Consider the following 23,971-nt stretch of genomic DNA (forward strand, 5'->3'; position numbering starts at 1 on the left):
AGGGTGGAGGCTGCTGTGCAGGGCAGGAGGCAGGACGGGGAGGTGTGCGCACCGGCCAGCATGGGGCCACTCCGGCCACCCCCAGGAACAGCCGTGCCGCAGCGGGACAGAAAGACTCCCTGGTAGAGAAAAACCCTGGAGACGACTATAGGCTTTGTGAAAACACATCAGGCCATCCAGCTCTAGGGCTCTGATTTCTTGTTCGTAAAGGAAACTTCTGCTTTTAATTTGCTTTCTCGTGGAGCATTTCCTCTTTGGGGGAGAACATGCTAGTTTGATGACATGCATATCCAATTACCCGGTGGGGCACAGATCTCATGATTTAGTAAACTGACACTCCAGGTTTTTTGTTTTGTTTTGTTTTGTTTTTAATCTCTTTTGAGTCTGGCTAGTGTGAATCAATTCGCTGGGATCGTCTGAGCAAGATGAATAAACAGATTAATTTAGTTTCTGAACTTCTAAAGCCAAAGTCCAGACCATGGACCCAAGGCAGCCTAAACAAGGCAATGTGTCCCATCCCACAAAGCTTAGGAATATAACAAGATGATTGCTGCCTGCTAGCAAGGCCAGTTAATTACTCCTATTAGTGTTAACACTCCTCCTACTGATGGTAGTAACCACCATCATAATGCCCCATGCTTGGGTCTTTCCCGGGCACTAATTATGCTACATTCTCTCCTACGGGAGCTTGGGTTCATGCTCTCTCCCTTGGACATGTGTATCCATAAAGAAGCAGCTGTCAATGGTTTAAAATCATGATGACTGCCTTGGCAAGGAGCATCCTTTGTCTCCGAAAATGGACCTACCATGCAGATGAGGCATTCTTAGCGCGGCTCTCACAAAGCCTATTAGGCTGTGTATGTTGGCCAATCGATATTTACGTGACCTGGTTTTAAAGACTGAACAACATCAGAGGCCAGTCAAAAAGCAAGGGAATTATGGTAAGTACTTGGCCTGGAGGTTCTGGTAGGCAGGGAAGTCAGAGGTCACAGCACGGGTAGGGGCCTCCCCACCCACGGCAGACCCGCCCTAACCATCCAGCCTGCCCTAAGGCTCTAATGCCTAAACTTCTTAAGACCTCCGCCCAGTTCTTGCCGGCAAACATCCCCTGTGTTTCTCCATAGCGCGCTGTATCCCCGAGCATAGTTTAGGCAAGCCATCATTAACTCATCTCCTTGACGTTTCGAGAAGAAAGGCAGCATATGTGTGATCACAAAATTCAGTCTGGTCAGTGAGATGCTGATTCTATGTCCTTGGAACTTGTGCTTTCTTGGCTGAGCCACATCTCCAGCCTGGACACCAACATGCTCATCGGGGGTTCCAGAACACTCTGTCCTCCATCCTTCTCAGTAACTTAAGTGGTGCAGGCAAAGATGGTTTTTTTTTTTGTTAAGTCCTGATCCCCAAAGAGAGATGCCTGACACGATAAGGACCCATTCGATGTATTTTTAAAAATGAGTATCCCTGATAGAAAAAAAATATTTCTCCTTCCAAATGATGGATAACATAGACATGAGTGCAGAGATCAAAAGAGAAGCAATTCGTCAAGTATCTGTGCTGGCAAAATGCGGAATCTTTTGCCTGGTGTGCAGAGAGGAGGACCTTTGGTACGTGGTCTGTCACAGGCGCTTTTGCCGTGATTGGGTATCTCAGAGTGACAGGTTAATCAAATGAAAATAATGCTGTACCCCCAAAAAACCGCAGAGGCTAACCCCTTCTCCATCCCAGGTAACACGAAGAATGGGAGTTGAGTGCGGACCCCTGTGGCAGAGCTGGCTTCCCCTGTGTGCTGTCTGTGGGTCATGGCCAGCTCAGCAGCCGTGCTCTCTGGTCTCCCGGTGCAGGATGGGAGTGGGGCGTCTGGGCGCAGTGTGTCAGTGGGAAGTAGCAAGAGTCTGAGAGTGAGATCCACGAGTTCCAGCTTCTAACCCTAGTTCGACCCGGAGCCAGCCTTGTGCTGGGAACACCAACCGAGGTCACAGGCCTCTCACAGAGGCCCTGCCTGCCATTTTGGAGTCTGACCCAGTCGTTCAATCAACCTGAGACTAATCCCTGGAGCAAAGCTAGTGGTGACCAGGGAACTACCACGTTTAAGCTTAACAAGTTTATACTTAAATAGAAATAAATATAGTATTGCTTTACTTAATACCGTATTTTAACCCTGCCAAGTATTGTGTTGTATACATGATAAGGATTTGGATGTACTATGTTCAAACTATCCTCAGATATATGTATATATATGCCCAGATCTCTCCCCCAGACTTCTGACCTCCCCATGTACATACACTATTCCATGGATATCTCAAAGAGGTCCCAACATGCCCAAGACAAAATTCTTGATCTCCCTGATCCTCCTAAACTTGCTCCTCCACCACCCCCTAATTCTTTTTTCTTAGCCATTTACATGATTGCTTAAGCCAAAGACTTGGCTTTATACTTGAAACTTCTCTTTTATCTCCCACATCCAAAATACCCCTACCACCTGACCCCCATCACTGCCTCCCTGGTAGAAGCAACTCTCACTGCTCACCTGACAGTGCCTCTCAAGGGTCTCCACCCTCCACTGCTGCCCTGTCCAACCCCTGTTCACAGAGTAGCTGGAATAGGAATAATCCTCGAGTGAAAATCAGGTCAGTGCACACCTCAGGCCCAAATCCTTCTTTGGCTTCCCATTAACCTCTGTTAAACCAAACTTTCTGCCAAGTCTCTCCCTCCCCAGGCTCTTGCCTACCTCTTGGAATATAACTTTTCTGATATCCTGTCTTGACACCATACTGTAACCATGCTGGCCTTTCAGATATTGCCCTCCCGGTGGGCTGGGGCAGACACATTCTTTACCTACTGCAAATCTGTTTCCTGCTTTTTCTTCCCCAGCACAACTGTGATTTGCCGCTCCTTCACATGGTCACCTGCTTCATTCGGCCAGCTGTTACCATCCCATTCTCTCTTCCAGGACCGCTTTAGAAATGAGCATGGGTGGCATTTCTGGCCAAGGAGACATGGCTGAGGGACTTCCGGGGAAGACAGTCTAGCCCTTACAGGTACACGGGGCTAAACATCCCCTCTTCTTCCACCAGCTGGTGCTGTGTCTGTCCCCGAGGCCTGCAGCTATGACGGCCATCATGTTTGGTTGAGGAGGGTGCAAGGAAAAACCAATGCACTGAGGATGGCAGAGAGCAAAGGTGGATATAACCTGGGAATGAGGATCTGACTTAGGCACTCATGGGGCTTTCCCACCTATGCACTTGTTATTGTGTGAGGTATGACTTTTTTTTAAATGCTTATGCCAGTTGGGCCTGGTTTGTCCCTTACTTGCAGCTGAAAGCATCTTCTGCTCACACTATTCACTCTGCCTGGAATACTTCCTCCTCACGCTTTATCTGCCTAACCTACTCATCATTTAGGTTTTGTTTTATTAGGTCCTCTGCTCAGAGAAGGCTTCCCTAGCCACCTGCTAGAAATAGGTAACCTCTGTTCCACTTTGCCAGAGCCCCTCATCCTCTTCCTTCAAAGCACTTTGCACATTTAAAATTCCATGTTCATTTATGAGGTTTCTTTGAATGCCTGTCTCTTTCACGAGACTGTGAGCCAGCTTCACAAACACAGGGGCTGTGTATGTGTTGTTGAGCACTCATTCCCAGTATCGAGCATAGTGACAGGTGCATGGTACATATTCTGTAAACATTTGCACAAAGAAATAAACACAAGCTGGATATAACATGGAAAGAAACGTCCTCTTCTCTCAGCGACATGGCCATGTCTGCATGTGAGGGCATAAGATGTTAGCACAAAGAGCTGGACTGGAAGTCAGAGTGGGGCTTGGGTTCAAATGTCGATTCCGATACCAAGTTATATAGTCTCCCTAAGTTTTATCTTCTCTCAGTGGGTTTAATAAAAACTGCATCTATCTTGTAGGATTGCAGGGAGGGTGAAGGGAGATAAAACTTGTGACCATATTTATATTCTTGCACTGTTCTACAGATGTTTGATGTCAGCATTATTATAAAGTAGGTGCTATGTCCATCCTGAAATGTCCATGTTTTAAGGGGATTCCACTGTAATACTTCTATTAAGCACAGCACAACCAAACCATTTCCTATGGACTGAAGAGTATCCCCCTCAAATTCATAGGTTGAAACCCTAACCCCCAATGTGATGGTGTTTGGAAATGGGCCTTTGAGAGGCAATTAAATTCAGATGAGGTCATGAGGATGGGGCCTCCATACTGGGGTCAGTGCCTTTATAAGAAGAGACACCAGAGAACATGCATGTTCCCCTTCTGCCTTGCGAGGACACAAGAAGGTGGCGGTCTGTGAGGTGGGGAGAAGGTCCTCACCAGGAATTGAATCAGCAGGCACCTAGATCTTGAACTTCCCAGACTTCTGAACTGTAAGAAATGAATCTGCTGATTGAGTCATCTGGTCTACCGTATTTTGTTCTAGCAGCCAGAATGTCTAAGATACCAATGCTTATCTCAGTAAAGCCATCTGCACCTCCTCATAGCTGTGCAGATAGATACCCTACCCCAGTGCCAAGACTTCAGGGAGACAATTACATATACAGTTATATATACAAAGGCAATCTATCGACATTGGTGTAGACCAGAGCGGTGGTTCAGGATTCAGAACAGATGTGAAGGAACAAGCAAGCAGAAGCCCAGATGAAGGGGCACTTTTTGCCTAGCCCCAGATTTCTCTAGATGATACCAGCTTTGGTCCTCTACAGGAAGGACAGTGGCTCGTCATTCATTTCTTTAAATCTTCCATGTCAAGTTTGGCAAGGTAGGATCTCTGACAAGAATTTCCACTGGGGTTTTAAGGAGCCAGAGTGAAGAACACATGGCCTGTGTCTGCTTTCGGCTTACCCAGGAAGCTCCCTAACGAGGTATGCAGAAGTGTGTGTGTGTGTGTGTGTGTGTGTGTGTGTGTGTGTGTGAAATTATTAGGGGAAAGGGCCCACAGCTTTCACCAGATTCTCAAAGGGTCTGTAACTCCCCCCTCCCCACGAAAAAGGATGAAACTACCTTAGAAAACAGTCAACGTGCTTTGAAAGTGAAAGCACTCTGTATGCAATATGCTAGTTTTATAGCTCAGACGAACCTGGCCTTTACCTATTTCCATAAGTGGGAGCCATAGGGGCCAAGGACATTATAATGGATAAATCCTGTGATAATGGCAGGCATCTACAGGAGCTGTCAACTAAATCCACACTAAACTACAAAAGCTGCCCAGTTGAATGTATGCTGTAGAAAGACTGCTTGCCTTCCAGATAATGAGACAAAGCCAACACAGGGGGGATGTTTCCAGCAGTCCCTGAGGATGCCACATACTGTCAGACCTTTCTCTGATCACAATCCCCCATGGTCTTTCATTGTGTGTAGCAGGCTCTATCTGCTAGAAAGCCTTCCCTTCCTTGGGGAGAAATTCATTTCCTATCAATTACAGACACCAGTTGGCCCAAACCCACTCTAGGAATATGCTCCGTAGTAAGCGTTTGAAAGTATCACTGCAAAAAGAAATTGTAATTAAAAAATAACTTGACAGTGGACTTAAGCAAAATAGAAAATAATAATAAAACCCAAAATTGATCACTCTTAATTAACTGTGACAACACTATGCCTATGATAGCATTTCCTGGGTTGTATAAGTGAGGTACCTGAGAAGAAATGAGGAATCTAAAAGCTCAATTTTGGTTTTCATCAAATTTTTTCTCATTTTGATTTCTTTTGGCGATGTCCTAATACTTTTATAGTGGTTTGTGTCCCCAGGAAATCCAAGGTGGCACATGAGAAAATGCTCAACATCATTAGCCATAAGAGAAACATTGCAGTATTATTTATAATAGCCAAGACATGGAAGCAACCCATGTGTCCATTGACAGACAGACAGACAGACAGACAGACACACACACACACACACACACAGAGGAATATTACTCAGCCATAAAAAAGGATGAGATCTTGTCATTTGCAATAACATGGATTGACATAGAGAGTATTATGCTAAGTGAATTAAGTCAGACCGAGAAAGACAAATACCATAAGATTTCATTCATATGTGGAATCTAAAAAAATGAAACAAATACATACATAAACAAATAAAAAGCAGAATCAGACCTATAAACACAGAGAACAAACTGATGGTTGCCAGAGGGAAGGGGGGTGGGGGATGAGCCAAATGGGTGAAGGGGAGAGGGAGGTCCAGGCTTCTAGCGATGGAAAGACTAAGTCATGGGGATGGAAGGTACAGCACGGGGAATATGGTCAATGATACTGTAATAGCCTTGTAAGGTGACAGAGGGCAGCTACACTTTTGAGCACAGCGTAAGCTATAGAGTTCAAATCACTATGTTGTACATCCGAAACTAATGTTAACACTGTGTGTCAACTCTACTCAAACAAGCACACTACAAATAAATTTTAAAAACGAGGAAGCAAATCACACCCACAATGAAAGCACTTCATACCGATCAGGACAGCTATTATAAAACATGGGAAATCAGTGTTGGGAGGGGTGTGGAGAAACTGGAACCCTTGCGCATTGCTGTCAGGAACGTAAAGCGAGGGTGCTGCTTTGCAAGACAGTATGGAGATTCCTCAAAAAGTTAAACGGAAGTACCATATGATCCAGCAACCCCACTTCCGGTATACCCCTAAAGGCAGACATCTGTACAGCTGTGCTCGTAACAGCATTAGGCACAATAGCCACGAGGTGGAAACCACCCACTGTCCATTGATGGATAAATGGAAAAACACAATGTATTATATGCATATAATGGACAATTATTCAGCCTTAAAAAGAAGAAAATTCTGACACCTGCTACAACATGGGTGAATCTTGAGGACATTATGATAAATGAAAAAGCCAGTCACGAAAGGCCAAATACTGGATGATCCCACTGACACAAGGAATCAAGAGTAGTCAAATGCACAGAGACAGAAAGTAGGAGGGTGGCTGCCAGGGACTTCAGGGAGTTAGTGTTTAACGGGGACAGAGCTGTCCTTTGGGAAGATGAGAAAGTTCCAGAGATGGCGGGTGGTGATAGTTGCCCAACACTGTGAATGTACCTGATGCCACTGAGCAGTTCATTAAAAAATGGTAAAAGTGGTAAATTTTGTGTTATGTATATTTTTCCACAATAAAAAAGAAAAAAAGAAAGAAAGAAAAAACCAGCCAAGGTGGCAAGCAATACTTACAAGATATAGGCAATCACCCCGATGGACCAGCAGTCAACAGCTTTGCTGTATGGTTTCTGGGCCAGGACCTCAGGAGCTGTGAAGTGATAAAGGAGAGACACAAGCCTGACTATTTAAACGCCCGAGACATAAAACATTTTTTTAGATTTTTCTTCTCTTTTTCTGTCTGCCCCCCAGGCTGAGCTTTCTGTGATTCTAAAAACTGGGTAGAGATATAGAAATTATTTTATGTGTTGGTTTTTCTAGCTAGAAAATCATGAGAGCATTGTGTGTGTGTGTGCGTGTGTGTAATGAGATTAACAAAAAAGTTCAACTAATCAATCTATCAATGAATTGGAATAGGGTGACTATTTCATGTCAGTGCTGTGCTAGGTACCGCAGCTCAGACGAGACTGAGTCAGAGACAGGTGGACTCCACTTGGAGCCTGGGGTGTGACTTCACCTAAAATTAATTCAGGGAAGCATTTCTGGCCCCTGGGGTAGGGCCCTCCTGGGTGCCGTGGGGGCATGAAAGTGAACCCTTCTCCTAATACCTTCATGGAGCTCACAATCCAGGGAAGGTGAGACCTGAAATCTGGTCCCTGGGAAACTACCTTAGGCCTGCTCTCAGCTCACTCTCGAAGGTTTGGGGCAGGTGTTTCTCATCCATGAAACAGCAAAAACACTCCTTAATTCCAATTCCTCGGTTCTAATCCAAGAGTCCTCCAGCCTGTCTCAGCTTATTTTGTCCTATTCTTGCACTTTCTGTTCCTGGCCTTGTGGCTTGAGCCCCGGGTTGGATACCCACTCCCAGTGTCTCCCAGCTGGAAGTGGCTGCCATATGTATTTGTGCAAAGACTAAATAAATATAAGAAAAACAGTGCATCTTCACAAGCAAAATCTCCTTTTCACCCAAATATACTTGACGGACATGTCTTTAGCATAGACTTTCCAGAAAACTTAAGAGAGTAGACAAAGTAAAACTAGCTGTCTGCTGGATTGTGTGTTCTATGGCTTTGGGATGCATTAACTCACTTATCCTGACTGGCCTTGAGGGGAAGAGCTTAATTATCATTATCATGATGACTCTCAAGTCACAGGTGAGGACCCAGAGGGACTGACAGTTCCAGGAACCTGCCCAAAGTGATCCACTGAGAAACTGGTCTCTAAACCAACTCCCTGTCGTGACCTGGGTTATTCATAAATGTTTTCTACTATAACCCTTTCAGCAACCCTCATGATGATCATTCGCTGCACCTGATCTAAGGGAAATGAGCCTCAGAGAAGTTCTCTTTCTGATGCCACCCAGTAGATATGGACCAGCTGGGATTTGAACCAGGTCGATCTCACCCTTGTCCCAGTTCCATCCATTGAAATATATTTACGGTTAAAGTGAGTGCTTCTTTAGTCTGTAAGAAAAGTCCCGTTGCAGGAAAACTAACAGGGAAATCCTCTCTTATGTTTGTTACGATAAATTTTCCTAAGTAGGACTGGGGACTATACAAACTTTTGTTGAAAGTTTCTGTTTATGATGGATGGTAAGAAATACAATCCACAGATAACCCCCAAATCTACTTTCCGATTTCAGCCCCCATTCCTCCACACTTGAATTAGACTTTATTTTTGTCTTTTTTACCAAGAGCAAAATAAATACATATGTCCTTTCTTTGCTTCGTTCACCCTCAGTGCAAGAGCGAAAGGAGAAACAGAACTATGAAGCTAGGGAACTCACAAATCGGAGAAGTGGCCCTTGGATAATTGGGAGCTGGCCACATCGATACTTCCATTTCCCTATAACTGCTAAGAGCATATTTCTCAGACACTCCTATTATGGCAACTGACAAAAGGGAGCCGTTTACCACAGTAAATGTCTTGCTGATTTAGGACGTATGCTCTCTCCGCGCTGATGTTCTGGTCTGAGCGGCCACAAGGGCACAGATGGTGGGAGGTGACTGCATTCTGTAAGGAGCTTATTTCTGAGCCTCCAGAGCCATCCGTGTGCCCTGACGGAAAGTTCAGGGAGGCACAGATGGCTCATCGGCGACGTCTGACCCGGTGTCACTTCCCAGCAGGACAGATGGCAGATATCCTGAGCACAGAGCCAGGCTGGTGGGCAGGAGCCCTGGCTTCCATGTCATGGGATCTGCTCGACTCCTTAGGGAGATGGCAAGCTAGCCAGGCTCAGCCACTCCAGGGCATCGACTGTCCAACAGTGGTGCAGGGGCAGCCAGAGTTCAGTGCAGGATTTGGGGCACAAGCTCATGTCACGTACCAGGTGTGACACGGGTGACAGACATGGGGAAGGAGCCCTGAAAAGGAAGAGGTCGGCCCCTCCAACAGCTGATTCCAAAGTTTATAAGCAAAGACTGAGCCGATCCCCTGAGCCATGATGTGTAGAGGGGTAAGACTCACGGCCCCTGCAAAGCAGGTTTCACTCCGAGGAGGAGCTGATACTGTATTATTTGGAGCTCCCCAGACTCCGCTCTCCAGCACTCTGGGCATGAGAGGGAGGGCTCCTTAAAAAAACATCCTCTTCCTCCTTCTCTTCCCCCTCTCCCTCCTTCCCTGCCTTTTAGAAAGAGGGAAATTCTGGCCACCATCCCTCACTCAGAAAAAGAAAGAATAAAGAACGCGGGGTCCCTCCAGAAGTCTGTATGCCCAGGGGCTCGTGCACACTCAGCATCTCCCCTTGGCGCTGGCAGAGCGACCCGCGTTCTGGAGAACCGTGCAAGGCCCCGCGTGCACTTGAAAACCAAGTGGCTGATTTTTATGCAGTGTGGAACTGGGATGTTGCTTGTGATGTTTAGACTCCTGAAGCCACAGATGACACACAGAATTTTTAAAATACTAGATTTTGTTTAAGTGGTAAAGTTTATAACATCAAATTTGTTTTGTTTTGTTTTGTTTTTTAAGGTATCTGGATCTTTCTCAGATGCTTCTAGTCTCACAATTGACAAAAGGGAGCTGCTGACAGAAGGATGACAGGATCAGTAGCTTGGGTGTTAGTGGGAAAATTTCTAAACGATTAACAAGCAAACATCGAGGTAGCAATACTGGGGGTAGAAGTCTATGTACTTGTGCCAAACATTTCTTGTTCTTTCTGGTGTTGTGTCTTATCTAGGTTCTGTCAACAACAGCACAATAAACATTTTTTAACCAATTGTTGACAGGTGAACCACTGGCCTTCAGGTGAGATTCTTCACTGCACTTGAAACAAATGGAGAGAGTAAAGTCCTTGGACGTGTAATGTAACAATAAAAAAGAGAAAGCGGACTGATCTGGGAAAGGATATTCTCACCAACCAAAAATATTTTTAAAAATTGTATTCATGGCAACACACACTAATGGCCTTAATTCCAATTCCACTCTTGATTTGATTCTTGAAACCAAATGTACTCAGGGCACCTGGGTGGCGCAGTCGGTTAAGCACCCGACTCTGGATTTCAGCTCAGGGCATGATCTCAGGGTCATGAGACCGAGCCCCGCATCGGGCTCAATGCTTCGCTCGGAGTCTGCTCGAGATTCCCTCCCTCTCCCGCTGGGTAAATAAATAAATAAATAAATAAATAAATAAAAAAAATCTTAAAAAAAACAACAACAAATGTTCTCTGGGACATTGTTTGAACAAGCCTACTATATCCCTTTAGCTACTTTTCATCTCGTAGTGATTCTTGGAAAGCATCAATTCTCAGGCAATATTCAGAACCCTCCTGACAATCTGCTATGGCGAGCAAATCATGCTGAATCCCTGGGATCTGCTGGCATATTTTCTTTCCTGTTCTCCTCTGGGTCCTGCAGTTGGCTCCCCTTGTTTGGCCAACCTGTTGAATTCTCCTGGTTTTTGGCCCACCTCCTACCCTCTCCCAGATCCTTTCAGCCTGTAGCCAGTGCTCTGTGAGATTCTACCTCTGGCTCTGATCACTTGAGAGACCAAGTGCCACTTTGAGAACCAGCTATGCTCCCTCGTATTATGTTATTAATCTTTTTATTACTTTATTAATCTTATACTATATAATCCTTGGCAAGAATTCGGCTGTAATTCTAAAAAGTCACAGCAACCAATTTACAAACTCTCAGACAACAAATGCGCTTCCAGGCAGAGGAGGCCCCGAGCACAGCCGACCAGGGGCCTTGCAAAGTGGGAAGGCTTCTCCGAGCCATGCCCACCACAAATCCACCGCCCCCCCAACACTGTCAGATGCCGAAGAACATCTGACAGAGAAACGATTTTCTCTTCTGACTGTACCCAGTGCAACTCACGCATTTCACGTGTAGTGGGAGGGTGACAGTGAATCTCACCACCCCCACACCTCCTCATAGAGGGAGGCTTTGAACTGAAATAACTTATTTTTTTTAAGATTTTATTTATTTATTTGACAGAGAGATAGAGAGAGCACAAGTAGGCAGAGGGGCAGGCAGAGGGAGAGGGAGAAGCAGGCTCCCCACCGAGCAGGGAGCCCAATGCGGGGCTCGATCTCAGGACCCTGGGATCATGACCTGAGCCGAAGACAGACGCTTAACCGACTGAGCCACCCAGGCGCCCCTAAACTGAAATAACTTAATTGGAACTATTGACACTTGACAAAAAGAGCTGTCATGAAAACACACCGCAGCCTGTTTGTGATGCCATCAGCCCCCAGGTAGAGCAGGACAGGGCTTTGTCTCCTGGTACAGCCTAGACTGAAGGAAAGGAATTGAGGCAAGAGGACTCTTGCATTCCTCCAGCTCATCTGAAGTCCCGGTCCCTGGAGGCTGTCAGGGGCTGTCAGGGGAACAGAGCCCCCCGGAGGTGCTGAAAAGGACATGCGCAAGATGGGTAGTGGTTGAGTGGGAGCAGCTCTGCCTGGGTGACACGTGTTGGGTTCCCAGGTCCACTCACCCAAATCCCATAGCATGCCAGCCTCCTGGACGCCCTACCGGACCTTCTGCATCTCTTCCCCGCTGCGTGTATCACACTGTCAAATACCAGGCTTCATGCCCCCTGACCACAAGCACATCGCTCGGGTCTGTATTTTTAGGGCTTAGCATAGTCTGTGTGGTTAACAAATGGCTATTCCTGACATGAATTTGGGGGATAAAAACAGGCAGAATTAGCCTTAAGTCTCTGCATGTGGCCGATTGTCATGCGTGCCGCTCTCCTTGTAAAACTTTTCTTCAAAGGGATTTCAGAATTACTACTTTTCGGTCTCAAGGGCAGAAAAGATATTCTATCAAGTGATCTCTCAGAACTTCCTTCCCAGCCGGATCTTGGGGTTAACAATTCCGTGCTCTTTGCCATCCCTGACAGAAACAGCATCCCATTGGCTGGTTTCGTTTACTCCAGCAAACAGAAGTTCTGATACCACGTATAGGATGCAGCTTTAGCAAAGCATCCCCGAGCTACTGGAGATATCTTCGGACCGACAGATATGGTCCTCTTTTCTGAGGCTTTTCTCATGCTTTTTAATGAAACAGTTGGTTCAAAATGTAAAATAATCGAATTTACTGCTGGGAGACTTGCTACCAACCCACTGGAAAATTCCACTGGGTGGGAAACGTCCTACAACCCGAGCTGTTTTATTTTGGTTGAGAGCAAGGGTTCCTGGTAAAGGGAAGGACTCCAGAGGTTTCAAAAAGGAAGGAAAAAAAATTCAGAAACCTTTCATCTTGTTTTTAAAACAATTAAATTGCCCATATTCCTTACTGAAAGAGAAGAGAAGGGCCTAACCAAGTCTAACTGGAAGCGGGAAGAGGGGCTGTCTATTGGCGTGGGGGTGATACTCAATCCCCAGGCTCTAAAAAAACAGAAAAGGAATTTTGCCTTTTCCTGCGCTCTCAGGGATGTGCTGAAGAGCACTTTCTGCAGAGAGAGGAGGAGACGGAGACTAGCTCACCCTGTTACCAAGTTCATGTCCTTCAGTAAAAGAAATCTGGGATCCCCCACTTATTACACCTGTGGACTTGGCGAGCCATTTGATCTCTTTAAGCCTCCAGTTTGTTCATCTGTAAAATGGGAACATTCACAGATCCCACCCTTTAGGACTGTAATGAGGCTTCATGAAAATAATAAACATAATAAGTTACAGAGAGAGCTAATAGTAGTTCATTATGTAAGGATGAAGGGTTGAGAGAACCACAGGAACAAAAAGAGAACAGAGGGTTTATTATTTTTTAGAATTAAGGATGGACAGATCCTTGATGTCGTTTAGTACTTTGCCTTGATTCTAGCTTTACATAATGGAAATGATTCATAAATGGAGATTTCCACCCTTTGCATTAGAACCTTCAGAAATCAGACCTGAACTGGGCCCCAAGTGATGGAAGGGCACGACTGAGGACGTGAATCTTTGAGTTGGAGGGAGCCTTCAAACTCCCTATACCAACCTCCTATCCAGTTGGTCCCTCTGTCCATTGAGTTACGGATCCTTCTGTTCACTTATTCACCAACATACTTCTACAGTCCCCTCTCGGTCCAGGCACAGTTCTAGAGACTGCATCCCAGGAACTGCCCATTCATCATTGCTGGCAGCGCCACGGGCGTGAGAACAGTCTGTCATGGCTGCAAGGTGCAATGCCCAGCTGCAGCCGATTCTTCATTTCATTGGCCCCAATTATAATTCCTTCTAAAGGGAGGTTAGAAAAATTTGTTCTAGGATAAAGAAGTTGTGGTATATATATACGATGGAATATTATACAGCCATCAAAAGGAATGAGATCTTGCCATTGGCAACAATGTGGATGGAACTGGAGGGTGTTATGCTGAGCGAAATAAGTCAATCAGAGAAAGACATGTATCATATGACCTCACTGATATGAGGAATTCTTAATCTCAGGAAACAAACTGAGGGTTGCTGGAGTGATGGGGGGGTGGGAGGGATGGGGTGGCTGGGTGATAGACATTGGGGAGGGTATGTGCTATGGTGAGCGCTGTGAAGTGTGCAAGACTGTTGAATCATAGATCTGTTCCTCTGAAACAAATAATACATTATATGTTAAGAAAAAAAAAAAAGAAGAAGATAGCAGGAGGGGAGGAATGAAGGGGGGGGAATCGGAGGGGGAGACGAACCATGAGAAACGATGGACTCTGAAAAACAAACTGAGGGTTCTAGAGGGGAGGGGAGTGGGAGGATGGGTTAGCCTGGTGATGGGTATTAAAGAGGGCACATTCTGCATGGAGCACTGGGTGTTATGCACAAACAATGAATCATGGAACACTACATCAAAAACTAATGATGTAATGTATGGTGATTAACATAACAATAAAAATTTTTTTTAAAAATTTGTTCCAGAAGACTACTTATAAATATGAATGTATCCTGATTTTTTCCCTAATTCTTTGGAGTTTGCAAAATTCCTGTGTATCTCAGAGAATTTGTTAACTTTCTGTGCCTCAGTTTCCTGTCTTGAAGGGCATCTGCTACTTCATCCTGAAGTTATGTCTTTGTGGTAAAGAATCTGAGCTCAAGTGAAGCGTTGCATGGGACCCTTCGTGTCAAGGAATACGGTTAGGGATTTGTGTCTAATCCAGCCCCAAAGAGTCAGTGACAACACGTGTCCAAGAAGTGGCAAGAAGGATTTCTTGCAAACACTGAGAGAGAAACAGGACATTTCTACCCAGGGGCTGCCTGTCCAGGGCTGATGAATAAAATTCTACAGATCAAGGGAAATAAAATTCAGGCATCCATTTCAGGTGGAATTTGGCTTTAGGAAGAACCGATTACAATGAGGGGCAGGACCGACGGCCCTGAGTCAGAACCGTTTCTGTCGGCGGAACGACCAGCAGCAGGGGGATTAAAAAAGAAAAATTCCGGATAACGAGGGGCTTTACTGTGAGCGTCCTCATAAATGGTGTTGCCCCACCGAGGTTTAGAGTACTGCCATCTGGGTGGCTGGCACATAAAAATACAGCTGAAATACAGACTCATTCTTTGCCTGTGGTTTGCCTTCCACCCAAAGTCCCGGTAGGTCAGACGAGTGTTCTTGGATCCCCTCTGTCCTTCTGCCAATACAAGTTCCTTTGCACTTTCTCGTCCTTCCCTTAGAGTTGCAATTGACTAAAACTGCATCACAAAACAGCAGCTCGCTCTGATTTTCCTGGTAGCCTCTTGAATGTTACCACAGGCATGAAAAGTCCCCTCGAAAGCATCGGCCCGGTTTGTAATTACCGTTCCGATTGGAGCTGGATTGCCATTCAAATGCTGCCAAAGCCAGAATGTGGCCGGTGGGAGGGGGTGGGGTGAGGCTGAGGACTGGGAAGGGAGTGGAAAATGGGAAGGCAGCTGGTGTTTGAAAATGTGGGAGAGACCTGGAATTTGGTGGGAGGGAGGAGGGCAAGTGTTCTGAGTGAGGCAATTCAGAGCAACGTGGCAAGAAATAAGACTGTGATGTGCTCCTTTAGAGGTGGTCCCAAGATCCAGGCTCTGCCCTCCGGGGTTCGTGACGGCAACGGGATGGCACCTTCACTACTTCTGAAATCTGACAAGCTCCGCGTCAAGATTGAGAGGACCTTTACAGGCATTCTGGTGTTTGGGGTTTTGATCATTAAAAGAAAAAAAACAACAACCCAGTAAGTTCCAAAACGGCACAGGGCCTCTTTTCCTCCTTGCCAGTTTGGAAACTATGACTCTCCGTCCCAATGTGATGTAGAGAGGAACCATCCAGAAATTGCAGAAGGGCACAGAGTGAAGAGTGAGGTAGGGGGACTGGACACGTGGAGTGGGGGCTCCTCCAAGGCATGGCTGGGTGAGCTCTGCCCATATGCTGACAAGGAGCTTCTGTCCCCGTCAGGCTAATCGAAGGAGCAGTCTTCCCACTCAAGGGGCCCTGTTCTCTCTAACAGATGGGGTCTGGCTGCCGCACCCGGGGCGACGAAACGCTCGCTGCTGGTTGTCACTGACTAGCTGCTGAGAGAGAAGGAAAGAGAAAATTCTTATCTGGGTCCTCTGCCTACCTGTCTGTGCCCTGCATGGCCATTTACGAGTTCTATAAACCCCATTTCAACACCAACGGTCTAAGAGGATGAGAATGACGTGATGCTCATAGCCATATACTAAAATGGGATGTTTAAGGGAGTAAATAAAAAAATCAAGCTCTGTGGGACAAATGGCCACACAGAAGAGTAAGGACGAAGCGCTAAGGCCAGAGGGCCCACGGGGAAAGATGAGAGGAATCACCATGACAGGTTGCCGACGAGGACAAAAATGGGTGATGGTAACTTACTCTTTTTTTCTTATCTGGTCTGAGGGAAGACGGGAAAAAATGGTGTCAGTATTCTCGACACATGGATATTTATAGATTTAAAGGAGTCACGTGTCTCTAGAAATATATGATATGGCAGAACCAGAAAAAAATCAGAGAGCTCAGTTAATCCCTCCAAGAAACTGAGAACCCAAGAGTTTAATGAAGGGCTCAGGCCTCCCACCTGTCTAACCAGTGGCAGAGATATGCAGGCTACTTGTCCTAGTGCTGTGACTGGTAACAGCTAGGGGCTGGATGGCTTGGAGAACAGAGGTCCTCATCCCAACACCATGCTGGCTGCAAAGACTACTTTCCAAGATCTCATCAGAGCCACAAGTCCCAAATCAAGCTCGAAGAACGCCACGGTCTCATGAATTAAGGGCATTCCTCTAACTGTCAAAAAAATATGCCAAGAATATTGACCAACCTTTCTTCATTTCCATTTACAAGAGACACGATGAAACTTGTTTCAACTCTTTTAGCCCAAGCTAGACCAAAGAGTTGTGTGGGCAGCACTACAAGTAAGTTATGGAAGGAAACCAGAAGGACTCCTTTTCCCGAAGCTTTAGTAACATGACAATCAGCCACCACGTGAAGAACCATGGTGTGGTTGTGCTGATACACACAGCCGTGGGCCAGGTGTAAGCGCGCCTTCCTATTTTTGAGCAACATCCCACAATGAAACAGTGTGGTTGCTGGTGTGGACTCCAGACGAAGGACTGTGCACTGTGGTGGATCATCAGTCAGTAGGGCTCGATGAAAAAGGAAAGTCTTATTTAGCTCAGAAACATCACGAAGCAATTCGAGTCTCTGCCACCCTGCCTTCCTGCCCCTTCTAAAGAGAAGTTTGGGATTCCTGAGTCACCCTGCTAGCAAGAGAACACATGCTTGCCTTCCTCTGGCAAGGCACTCTGTCATTTAATCTATAGACCATGGTTTGAAGGTCTTCTAAACTGCTTAATTTTCTTTCTGAAATCAGGAGAACGAGACCCACAGAATTGGAGAAATCACATTAGTGCACAAACCGCAACATCAAGAAATAGAACAATAGGCTTTCCTCTACCAAGAGGAGTTGATGTGTCATCTTTAGTTTATCAATGACATGACTAGAATGGGTGTTTTCTGTGACTGCCTGCTTCTATTTAGTGATTCAAGAGAGACCATTTGGATATTTTAGTTAACGTAGCAGAGCAAGCAACGTAAGTAACTTACTAACTTTCTTAGCTCTGACTTTCTCCTTATTGGTGACACCAAGGGGAGTGTTACACCTGGCTCAATTACATGGATTCCAAATCTAGGTCAATACCGTCCTGACTGCCACCATGTTACCCTGAGAAGCTGATTGCCACCAGAGAGCCCCATCCTTTCTTCTAAATTATCCCCAAGTACTTGTTTATGCGAGCCCCCTCTCCGAGCCAAATGAGTCTGTTCATTTCTTCCACACCCGACAAAAAGTAGTTTGGGACTCTGGGCCTTTGTTCTCCTGCTTATACTCTCCCCATCTTGGTCCAGAATTCTACTCTTTCTTCAAATCACGCCTCTCCCACGAGTTTTTCCCTGGTCATTCCAGTCCTTGCTGATCCCTCTCTCACCTGTATTTGTAATGTTGCTTCTGAAATACAGCAAACACGCTGCCTTATATGGGTCTGTATCACCCACCAGCCAGACTCCACTGGAGGGGCCCTAGGTGTTAGAGCGAGCTCTAGGAGCTGCCAGCAGTGGGAACCCCATACACAGTGATGGACAGATGCCCACACTCTCCTGCCATCAATGAGCTGATGCTCTGCAAGCACCCCGGCTCCTCATAAAGGACACATAATATCTGGACAGCTGTTAAGGGTAAAGGGTGAAGTTCAAGGTACTCAGATCCCTTTGCCTTCTCAGGCACCATGTGCACTGGGATACTTGGGATAAACAGCCCTTTTTTTTTCATTATTTCATCATTATTAGAGAGCTCATTTAAACTGAAGTAATCTTGATATTGCCAAAATTCACTATTCAGCTGAATAGCCATTTAGGCAATAGCAGTAAGAACAACAACAACAAAACAACAGCCTTCACAAATTGAAGCCGATACTTCTATCTAGAAGGAGTCTGAACTAGAGCTGAAAGCAGAGAGCAGCCCTCTGCATCTGGCTTGGGGTCCTGGACAGCACGGACCCCAGAATCGGGAGTGCCGATGGGGCGATGGGGCTGGGCTCTCCTGTGTACAAATCGAAACTGACCAGTAGAGGTGGGACTGTGGCTTCTTTGTCCAAGATCCCAAATTCCAAGACCTTGCAGAGATAAGCCAGTGGTGGGGGGCAGGTGGGAGTGGCGGCGTCCAGCCCCAGGGTTGACAGCATGCTGGGGTCCTCTTTACAAAGACCCGCTTCACTTTGTGCCCACTGGCTGTCAGGCTCCCACTGGCTTAATCAATTAATCATTCAAATGATCCATAAGTCAAGGCCCCCAAAGTCAAAGGTCAACACCCAGTCTTCATCTTACTTGATTTAATAGCAACAACGGACAAGAGAACTTTCTCCAACCCGAAGCACTTCCCAAGATACCACAGTGCCCTGGTTCTCTTCCCGCTTCACACGCTGCCCCCTCATAGTCCCAAGGTCTCCAGGGCTCAGCCGTGGGACCTCTCTTCTCCTCCATAATTCCCTGCCCCCGCGCCCCCGCCACCCTTGGCCATTTCATCCAGGTTCACGGCTTCAAAATACATCTGGAAGCTGTCAGCCCTCAAATACAGTCCACCCTCATGACACACGGGTTCTGTACTTGTGTAAATTTGCCTCCTTGCTAAAATTTGTAGCCGCCAAATCAATGCTTGCCATGCCTTTGCAGTCACTTATGGACATGAGCAGAGAGGCTCTGGCTGAGTTTCTAAGGCGCACTTTCCCTTGTTTGATCTCAAACAAGGCGACACTCTACCCTCCTGTTTAGACTCTCACGTTATAAACAAGTATCATTTTCATGGTCTAGTTAGCGTCAGGTTTTTCACATTTCTGCACATTTTGTAGATTCATGGTTTAAAACGGCCCCCAAGCGCAGTGATGAAGTGCCGTCTAGTGTTCCCGGCACAAGAAAGTGGAGATGTGCTTATAGAGAAAATATGTAGCTAGAGAAGCTTCCTTTAGGCATAAATTATGGGGCTGTTGACCATGAGCTCAACATTCATGAATCGAGACTATATATTAAATAAGGTGTCACTGAACAGAAATACACGTAAAACAATGTCAGGCATCAATCAGTAGATGAAAATGAGAGGACCAGAGGCTCATGAGGAATCTGACCCTGATCTCCCCTGGGAACAGTGGGTCAGTATTTACTAGTTCAGGGTCAAGGTGATGTTACAGAACATCATTACTGTGCATAATGAGAATCGATTGTATCTTGTTGCAGACCAGATCTCTCCCCAGAACTCCAGACTTGTGTTCCAACTGCCTTCTTGACCTTGCAAACTTTAACAAATCAAAATCTGAGCCCCTGGTAATATTTCTGCAACCTGCTCTTTCCACAGACTTTTACTTCTCAAGTAAGGGAAACTGCACCCTTCCAGGGGCTCAGGCCAAAAAGACCTTAGAATTATCATTGATTTCTCTGTCTCTAAAACCCTACTTTTAGTTTTTCAGAAGATCTCCATGGTATTACCTTCAAATTTTATCTGGAATCTGACAACTTCTCACTACGTCCCCTCTGCCAACCTAGCTCAGACCCCACCATTTCTCACTTGGATAATTCCAGAGCCTTCTAACTGGTCTCCCTCCTTCCACCCTGGCCCTGCACGCTGGCATCTCTCCTAATCCCCACCTGTCTCCTAGAAGTATCCTGGTAAGAGTCAGATCATGCCATGCCTTGCCTCAGAACCCTCCCATGCCTCCCCCAACCCTGAGTAAAAGCCATACTCTTGATAAAGACTTCTAAGTCCTGGTCTGCACATGTTCTGCCTGTTCCTTCTCTGACTTCACCTTCTACTGCTCTCCTCTTTGCTCACCCTGCTCCTGTTGCCCCCCCTCCCCCACATACCCCTGCCTCAGGGCCTTTGCACCATCCTTGGAATGCTCTTCTTCCAAATAACAATATGGCCAGCGACTTCACTTCTATCAAATCTTGACCTCTTAGTGTAGGCTGCCTTGATGACTTTATTTAAAATTGTAACCCCCTACACACACACACACACACACACACACACACACACACACCCTATTCTCTTTCCTGCTTTATTTTTCTCCATAGTACTTATCAATTTAAGATATTAAGTAATAGACTTAGCTGTTTGCATACAGTCTGTCTCCCTCTCACTCAAATGTAAGCACCTTGATTGAGGGCAGCGACTTTTATCTGTTTTTCTTTTCCTTTCTACTGATGCATCCCCAGTACCTAGAATAGCAGGTAGGCACTAAATAAATAATCCTTAAGTGATAAATAATGTAGCACCTACCAGACATTATTCAACCTGCCTGTTTGCCCTCTGTCTTTCACAATACTGTGAACATTTTGAAGTCAGAAACACTGTCCCTACATATTCATATTCCTAACACCAAACCACTGAGCATGGCACATAACAGGAATTTAGTAAATGCATGCTGAATGACTGGAAGAAGAGAAGAGAGAGAAAAATGCTAATTTTCATCATGAACCTTGGGTTTTTACCAATTTAACAAACGTCTGTGCAGAGATGAATAAGATAATCCCCCCTGTAGAAAAACCTGCAGTGCAGTGGGAAAGAGACACTGATACTTATGGACCCTGACACAATGTAGTCAGAGCCATGGTGAAAAAGTGGTCAGGAAAGGTCAGGAAAAGAACTAGGATGACAAAAGAGAGAATGGGTGTTGGGAAAGCAGCCCAAAGGGGGCAACAGGTAAGGTGGGTTTTGATGGATGAACAGGAGTTTGCCATGCAGCCTGGGTGGGGGTTGGGGGGTGGGGAGGAAACAGCCCAAACTCTGCTGCTCACTGCCCAAGGTATAGGTCTACAAGGTATGAGCTGCCCAATGTAGCCCCTTCCTTGCTCTAAGAGGACTCCCCAGGCATCTCAGTGCTCAACAAATATGAATGATCGGAACAGCTACATTCCCACAGAGTTCCTCTCTCCCTCCTCACTCAAAGAAAATTCCATATTTGACAATGGGATTACTTGACAGCTCCACTTGCCACCCTTTAGGGTAGCAACATTAAGGGCCACATCTACACATTGTTCCCAGTTCCCAGACTCATCAGCATCTGACATCTAAACAGAACCAGACCACAGGGATGACAGCCGCTTAGAAACCCAGAGAAAGTGCCGTTCCTGGGTTTTGCCAAGGCACAAAGAAGCAAAAACCCATTTGGAAAGTGCTAGAGCTTTCCAGTGTCAGAGCCCAATAGGAGAACAGTGTGATGCATATGTTAGTATGGACACTTGTGTCAGAACATCTGCCCTGCAGCCTGAGAGTCAACTTCTTGCAGGGGGAAGCTGGCGAGTCCCAGCAGCTCCTTGGCCCGGCGGGGGCCAGGGCCGTGGACTGCGCTGCAGACAGCAAAGCCATCCTGGCAAGAAGACCAGACACCATGACCTCACGGGCCTTTGCATTTCCTGATTCACCTGCTGAAACAGGCTTTTCTCCTCTGTGTCTTTGAAGAGAAAGGAGGAGAAGCACATCTCATTCATTTTTATTTGCCGCTTGCCTGGAGGCTTGGACTGAACTGGAGAAATCCCACATACACACCGCACGCACTCCTGCTCCCACCCCCCCCGCCCCCAGGGCACATGCGTGCAGCTCCCACGTGCAGCGATTCTAAGTCCCTCCCGTTGGGGTCCAGCCGGGTCCTGCTGCATCACTTCACCAGCCCAGAACTGAGAACGCGCATGGCGCCATGCATCTCATCCAGGCCAAGGTTGTGCTGGCTGGCTTCTCTGTGAGCAGAACCACCTCCCCGTCTCTGTCCAGCGCACACACCAACCAGGGACACGGTCCCTGCCCGTGACGCTCACACCGCCTTTATCTCCTCCTGAGTCTGTTGCTTCCCTTCACGTTATTCTCCGTTCCCCTTGGCCAGCTCTTCTCTCCTGTCCTTCGGGCACCTTTAAATATGAGAGGGTTGTGATCTAACACCCACGTTATGCCAGCACTCGAAGGGCCGAGAAGGGACCCGGAGGTCATTTGGAGTTTCCCACAATGCACTGGGCCCCAGGCTCATGAGGTTTGAGGCCTGCTGACCTCAGCCTGGCCTGAGAAGGCCATATGATTGTCCCTCAAACCAAACAGGAATGATGCCATTCATAGAACATTCCCTCCTCTCTTTCAGGCGGGCTGCCTATTCTCATGAGGAAAAGCCATCCTGTTGTGTATGACGAGAATTCAGCCTTGGTCTCCGTTTTTCAAAGTCTTTTCCAACTCCCTTTCCCCCTGCTCTCAGACATTCCCAGCTTGTATCCTCTCCCCAGACTTTTCCCACTTAGGGCTTTGACACCAAGCTGATGCCTCCACCTGGGACACTCTGTCCCCTCACAGCCCCAAGGCCGGATGCTTCTCCACATGCAGGTGAATACCCCAGTCTCGTTCCTGTTGCCCTTAGCCGTCCTAATCCCCCCAGCGCCTTGCCACTCTATTGCAAGCTCCCATTTTATCTTCTTCATTTTTTTCCCCTTTTATTTTCTTCATTTTCCACTTACCGTGGCCTGAAACAACCCCATTCTTCGCATCTTTGTCTGGTGTCTGTCACTCCCAACTAAAATGTGAACTCCATGAGGGCAGGCGCCCCGTGTGTCTCATGCACGGCCTTCACCCTCATGCCTAGAACAGCTGCTGGTACATAGTAGGCACCTTAGTATACATTTGCTACATGAGTGAATACATTTGTGTATATCAAAGTCTCGAAAACCACCAAGAATGCCCATGGCCTTTCTCCAGGTCCCCAGAAGACAGAAGGCGCTTCTCAGCATGCACGTGTTCAGCTCTGCCACAGCCTTTTCTGCATTCTCAATGTTTGGTACAAAGAATGTGGGGTTCTGATTTTAGGAAAAACTTTAGTTCTTGGCTTCGCCAGTACCGATAGGGACTTCAAGAGTGACTTCGTCAAGGTATGAAGTAGGTTCCTCCTATCGATATTCTCTTTCTGGTCGCTGCTATGTCAACATTTTACATGTTCTACTTGTGTCTGCACCTCATCATATCTTAGCACCTCACTGTAAATCATTTGAAAACACGGACATGTATGCCATATTTCTGGCATCAGAACCCGGGCATTCATCCAAATCAACTCCAGGCCTCCACTCAGGCCCACACCCAAATTAGACAGGATTTCTCCCCAACTATTAAAAGGTTTCAGGGGAAACTGCTTCTCTTCTAACTCATTCCAATGTCTCTCAGCCTTTTTATTCTCCCCTCGAGGGGAACGAAGACAGTTGTGATCCTGCGCCAGGCTCAGGTGCTTTAAGACAGACAAATTGGACCCGAACACACACACTGCGCTTACCAACATAGCCCGGGGTCCCACAGGCTGTGGACATCACATCTCCTTTGCCCTCCATTTTTGACAATCCAAAGTCACTGATCATTATTTTGGATTCCTCATCTTGACTGTAGTACAACAGATTTTCAGGCTGGAA

The 23,971-nt window shown here is 46.5% G+C and overlaps 1 protein-coding gene across 4 annotated transcripts in view; it reads right to left on the reverse strand.

Annotated features, from left to right (window-relative positions):
• The window catches only part of CAMK1D (calcium/calmodulin dependent protein kinase ID), a 425,032-nt gene that overhangs the window by 26,733 nt on the left and 374,328 nt on the right, over positions 1-23,971 (reverse strand). For all 4 annotated transcript variants that reach the window (XM_045874421.3, XM_054507361.2, XM_064592067.1 and 1 more), the window contains exons 5-6: positions 23,839-23,965; positions 7,196-7,271 (exon numbers count right to left, since the gene is read on the reverse strand). In XM_045874421.3, the coding sequence (XP_045730377.1) occupies positions 7,196-7,271; positions 23,839-23,965 (203 nt within the window). The remainder of the gene's footprint in view (positions 1-7,195; positions 7,272-23,838; positions 23,966-23,971) is intronic.

Source organism: Mirounga angustirostris, unplaced genomic scaffold, assembly GCF_029215605.1.
Source record: "Mirounga angustirostris isolate CCGP_5_RB_7025 unplaced genomic scaffold, mMirAng1.0.hap1 SCAF_5, whole genome shotgun sequence".
In the NCBI taxonomy this organism is placed as follows: Eukaryota; Metazoa; Chordata; class Mammalia; order Carnivora; family Phocidae; genus Mirounga; species Mirounga angustirostris.